Raw genomic sequence first — 6000 nt, forward strand, 5'->3', positions numbered from 1 at the left:
CAGCAGGGGGTTGGTCCACTGTCCCTCAGACCTTGGGAGGCCGGACTATATTTTTTTTGAAGGGGGGGGAAATGAACAAATTCCTGTGCCCCACAAATAACCCAGAGATGCATTTTCAATAAAAGCACACATTCTACTCATGTAAAAACACCAGGCAGGCCCCACAAATAACCCAGAGGTGCATTTTAAATAAAAGGACACATTCTATTCATGTAAAGACACACTGATTCCCAGACCATCCGCGGGCTGGATTGAGAAGGCAATTGGGCCAGATCCGGCCCCCGGGCCTTAGTTTGCCTACCCATGCTCTAAGGGCAAATCCTGTGCACGTTGACTCTGAAGTAAGCGCAACTCTGTTCAGGGGTGCTTGCTCCCTAGTAAGCGTGTTTTGCTTGCCAGCCTAAGCTGCGCCTGAACTTTGCAAGCCTCGAATTCTGCTGTCAGGAGGAAGGCCTTGCCCGCTGAGGCGGGAGAAGCTGGCAAGCTGGTGCCGCCGTTCCCTTTGGCTTGGCGGACGTGCTGAGCTGGTGTGTCCCTGGGTTACCTTGGAGATGTGGTTAATGCAGCGTTGAGAATACAGAATCTTCTCCCTTGCGCGCTCCCTCCCCTCAAGCGTGAAATGAGATTGGTCAGGAGAAGAAAGGAGAGATTGGGGGCTGTTTTTACACCGCTTGTAATGAGAGCACTCAATCAAATGCCCCTTGAAATCTTGTTCCCCTCCCTCGCAGTCAGGCTCCAGCCCCACCCCCCCTCACCAACACCAGCATCCAAATGGTTTGAAAACCTGCTCTAACTGACACCCCCCTGCAAACACACACACACACACACACACACACACACACACACACACCTGAAGACAACCTAAAGACAAATACAAAGACACCTTTATCCGCTAAACCAGGGGTAGGCAACCTAAGGCCCGTGGGCCGGATGCGGCCCAATCGCCTTCTCAATCCGGCCCGCGGACGGTCTGGGAATCAGCGTGTTTTTACATGAGTAAAATGTGTCCATTTATTTAAAATGCACCTCTGGGTTATTTGTGGGGCATGCCTGGTGTTTTGACATGAGTAGCTGCTCAACTGTCACCAGCAGCCTGTCAGCTCAGAGGTTCTTGCCAAGGCCATTGGGCTTTTGTAAAAAACCTTTTCATGAACAGGCTTCAGTATTTCTGCATATATGAGGAATCCCCCGAGTTTGCAGAAGCTCCTCCCTTAAATTTGGGTGCCCCCATTTCACTTCCATCTTGAGAAGCAGTAGAGCCCGAGTCCCCTCTGTGGGAATGTTCAGGGAGGCAAGAGAGGATATGTTGTTTATTAATATCCTTCCTAATTTGCACTAGCAGAGTTACATTCCCCCTTTTTACATGCATAGCAGATAACTGGTTGCAGGCTCGTGTGAGCCTCTCAAGATTAGATTCCTCGTAAGTTCCCGTACATCCCTCTTAAAAGAATAAACACACCACAACCTTGAGCAAAGTATATATAAAAGTTTACTCACATTATCAGTTCACGGTTGGATCCCTGAAGGCAGACTTAGTTACAAATACCGTATGTACATGTGGATCTACCCCATATGGGGGTTAATTCCAGTGACTGCAGACTGGCAGTCACTGCAGTTCACACGACGAAAGGAAGGTGGAAAAGAGGAAGTGAAAAAGAGAGAGGTGTTCTGCATGCCTTGTCCTTTTATTACCTGGGCAGGTAAGGTCAGGCTCACCTCTAGTCACATGCAAAAGGAAGGATGCTGCAGCCAGGAGGCAACAGGAAGTTTTCGACTGGCTGGACCAAACATTCCTCCGCATGTCCACTCTAGGAAAACAAGGAATGTTGTACTCGATTGCTACTTGTGTATCACATCCCACACACTCCTAGAAGGTAGCAGGAGGAAGATGGCAATGATGATGGCGACAACCAGATTTGATTTGTGTGGTGCTCGTTGAAAACAAATTTGTAGCCTTAACACCACATCAACCCTGCATTTAGCTGTTGTGGAGATGTCCCCACTTGCAGCCCCACCAGCGAGCCTCCCCCAGCTGCCTCTGACGCGTGTCCCCTCCTCTTTGTCTCCAGCAGGGAGTGATTATTCTGGCGGCGCCTACAGCCACGGCCCTTATACCAGCTATGGAGAGCCTTGGCGATTCCCCAACTCTGGACTGCTGGGTGAGTCTCCTCCTCTGGGGCTGCAAGGGCAGGTGGTTGGGGGGTGGGGGGCTTTCCCAGCTTGGCCTGGCAGCTTGTGTGTCAGGTCTCCTGGGACCTTGAGGGCCAAAGCTGAGGGCTTAAGCAGGTGAGGACTGTTTCTGGTGCTCTCCGACACAGAAAGGAGGAGCATCAGTCCTTGCAACTAGCCAGCAGCAAGGAGCTTGACTGGGCTGACCTGACCCGCTATGAATGCTGGAAAGTAGAACTGTTTACTTCCCTTCTCATGAGATTCCTGCATTGAAGGGGGTTGGACTAGATGACCCTTGTTCCCCCTTCCAAATCGAAGATTGCTCTTTGCAAGCTCCCAGCTCCAACATGACCTTCTCTTGGCGGAGTTGTGAATGCAGTCACTGCCTGCGGCTTCCAGCAAAATATTAAAATACAGTAATTCATCAAATATTAAAAGCTTCCTTAAACAGGGCTGCCGTCAGATGTCTTCTAAAAGATCAAACATTGAAAACTTCCCTAAGCAGGGCTGCCTTCAGATGTCTTCTAAAAGTCAGATAGTTGTTTATTTCCTTGACATCTGGTGGGAGGGTATTCCACGGGGAGGGCACCACCACCGAGAAGGCCCTCTGCCTGGTTCCCTGTAACTTCACTTCTCGCAGGGAGGGAACCGCCAAAGGCAAAGCTGTCAACGTTTCCCCTTTTTTAAAGGGAAATTCCCTTATTCCAAATAGGATTCCTCGCAAGAAAAGGGAAAAGTTGACAGCTATGGCCAAAGGCCCTCGGAGCTGGTCCTCAGTGTCCGGGCAGAATGATGGGGGTGGAGACACTCCTGCAGGTATACAGGGCCAAGGCCGTTTAGGGCTTTAAAGGTCAGCACCAACACTTTGAATTGTGCTTGGAAAACGTACTGGGAGCCAATGTAGGTCTTTCAGTGTTATGTGGTCTCAGCGGCCACTCCCAGTCGCCAGTCTAGCTGCCGCATTCTGGATTAGAAGAGGTGCTTTCTCCAGTGGAAAGCAGGTACAAGATTATGAGCCCTTGTGACTAAGGCTAAGAACAGTGATTATCTGATGAAAGAATTTGAATGGGATCCCCAAATTTTTTGGTGGTGGTGGGAAGTTAGAGAAAATAAACTGTCCTTTGGACTCCATATCCCTTGTAGGTGGGCTTCCTTCCAACCCCATTTCCTTGCCACAAATGACCACGCAGAGAGGTCTGAGACTTTCCTTTCCCAGAGGCCCACAGCTCTGCCCAAATATTTTGAAACCCAAAGTGACCAAAGCTCCACCTCCGCTTCTGCTGCCAGTCACACACCTTGCACAGATACGAGAGGCCAGATAACTTTCTGCTTTTCTTGCGGGAAGGAAGCCATTTGACCAAAGTCCCGCACAGGAAGGAAGTAGCCTGGCCCTGTCTCAGAATAGGGGGCAGGGAAGTCAATGATCCCCCGGGCTGTTTTGATGGCATCTTAACATGAACCCTGCTGAGGTCTGCAAAGGCTGTGGGTACAAGATGATTAATGTGTATTGAGTTGGAGTGAATGGTTAACCTGGGCAGGTTATTTGCTAATAGCCTCTCTCTCTCTCTCTCTCTCTCTCTCTCTCTCTCTCTCTCTCTCTCTCTCTCCAGGTTCCCCCTATTACTACAGCTCATCTTCACGGGGCCCTGTACCTCCCAACACCACCTACGACCACCTGTAGATGATGCAGTCCCTCTGGGAGCCAGGCCAGCTCTCCTGGGCCACTCTGTTTACAGCCCAGCGGCAACAAAGAGGGAGGTGGACTGGTTCAATCTGCAGAGTGCCCCAGTGGGCAATGGAATCCACACAAGCAGTTGCAGCAATTGCAAGCATGCAAGGCCATCCTGCTACCCATGAAGCTGGGAAGGATGGAGGAGCAGGTGGCATTAATGTGTTTGCGTCCCCGGACTCTAAAAGTGAGGACAGTCTAAACACCTTGAAATCGAGGAACTCAAACCAATGAAATCAAGTGATGCTTTATGAAGTCACTTTGCTACTGTTCTCTCTTGCACGAAGGCGGGTGAAGGTGCTTGTGCAAACTGTGGGTCTTTGAAAGGACTGGACACTTGGAGAAGGGCAGAGAGAATAGTTGGGAGAAGAGCAGGCTTGGGGCTTGAACACCTGGGCTGCTTCTCTCCTCACCCTAGGGGAACCTGGCTGCAGTTTAAGTTGCTTGCTTGTGCAGGTCGCACCGTCCCTTATTTCTGGCTGTTCCTGTTTCGTTCTTGCCAAGTTTGAACAGCAGGAAAAGGAAGGCACAAATGCAGCCTCACAGATAAGGACCCCAAGTGCAACTTTTGTGGGCGACGGCAGAGGTGGCTGATTCAGTTACAGATGGCGCGAAGACAGATGGGCTGAGCATCTTTCGGTCAGAAGGAGTGGGGCACAACAAACAGCTGGTGGGAAATTTCCCAGTGGAGGATTCTCAGCCTGCAACTCCAAGTTAAATCTCACAATTCCTCTCCTGATGGGCTCTTTCCCCCTCATCCTCTTTTAATGGCTTGCTCTAATACAGGGGCCAGATCCGGCCAGCAAACTGCTCTTGCCAACATTTGCAGACCTGATCTCATTTCAGCGTTGGCAGGGTACCTGCAAAGTTGCCAAGGCAAGATGTTGAGGGCCTTGTCCTTTTTGAGCAGTTGAGCTCTTCCTTTGCCTAGTGGGAACTGAAGCAGAGCTGCTGGAACGTGCTAGGTGTCGAGTTGCGCTGTGTGTCCACATCTATATGCCTTTGTTTCATGCTGTGTGGACTGTACTTTACACAAGCTGCACCCCTGGGAAATGGATGTGGGTTTTCGCCCTGCCTCCATCAGCACAGAACAGTCTCCTCCCCTGCATCCCTTTGAATAAAAGCAGTTTGTATTAATGAGACAAAACCCTTGGCTCTGTAGGGATGTGTATAGATGCTAGGAGAAGAGATATTTATTAGATATTATCTTTCTTTCCTTATGTTGAGGAAGCAGCGTGCCATACCTTTGCCCCTTAAAAGGGAAGCTTTAATAGGCTAGTTTTAGCCTTTTAGTTTAAGTAATCCAGGATGCTTTAAGGCAGACTGGATTCTTCTGGTGTTTCCCCCTTTTCTCCCCTTAAAACAATAATCACACAAACAGTCTTGTAAAAGTTTAAAAAAAGAATAACATTTACTCACTCAGAATACTTGTTGAAGAGTAACAGATACAGCAGTTTTGTTCAGGCAGGCTTAAAATGATAATCCAGTTAAAAAGGTAAAGGTAAAGGTACCCCTGCCCGTACGGGCCAGTCTTGACAGACTCTGGGGTTGTGCGCCCATCTCACTCAAGAGGCCGAGGGCCAGCGCTGTCCGGAGACACTTCCGGGTCACGTGGCCAGCGTGACGAAGCTGCTCTAGCAAACCGGCACCAGAGCAGCACACGGAAACGCCGTTTACCTTCCCGCCAGTAAGCGGTCCCTATTTATCTACTTGCACCCGGGGGTGCTTTCGAACTGCTAGGTTGGCAGGCGCTGGGACCGAGCAACGGGAGCACACCCCGCCGCGGGGATTCGAACCGCCGACCTTTCGATCGGCAAGCCCTAGGCGCTGAGGCTTTTACCCACAGTGCCACCCGCGTCCCTGATAATCCAGTTACTTTAGTTTAAAATTAGTCACGTTGCTGGAATGGAGGTGAGAGCAAAGAGCAAGCACCCAGCCAGGTGAGATGTTACATATGCATAGACCCTCCCCCTGATGGGGCACCTGGGTGTGTCTCTCACAGTCCTCTCTAGTAAATTTACAGGACTTGATGAGCTTCAGCTCCTATCTGGTGCCTATCTAGCAAACATGCATTGTTGGTATGACTGCACTGCAAACATCCC

The 6000-nt window shown here is 50.1% G+C and overlaps 1 protein-coding gene across 7 annotated transcripts in view; it reads left to right on the top strand.

Moving 5' to 3' along the window:
• The window catches only part of PAX8 (paired box 8), a 36496-nt gene extending 32342 nt beyond the window's left edge, over positions 1-4154 (top strand). For 5 of the 7 annotated variants that reach the window (XM_028741261.2, XM_028741264.2, XM_028741263.2 and 2 more), the window contains exons 10-11: positions 2070-2159; positions 3780-4154. In XM_028741261.2, the coding sequence (XP_028597094.1) occupies positions 2070-2159; positions 3780-3850 (161 nt within the window). In that variant the 3' untranslated portion in view covers positions 3851-4154. The remainder of the gene's footprint in view (positions 1-2069; positions 2160-3779) is intronic. The other 2 variants (XM_028741265.2, XM_028741268.2) reach the window with 1 other exon arrangement.
• The last annotated feature ends 1846 nt before the right edge of the window (positions 4155-6000 follow it).

The sequence above is a fragment of the Podarcis muralis genome, chromosome 7 (genome assembly GCF_964188315.1).
Source record: "Podarcis muralis chromosome 7, rPodMur119.hap1.1, whole genome shotgun sequence".
Taxonomy (NCBI): Eukaryota; Metazoa; Chordata; class Lepidosauria; order Squamata; family Lacertidae; genus Podarcis; species Podarcis muralis.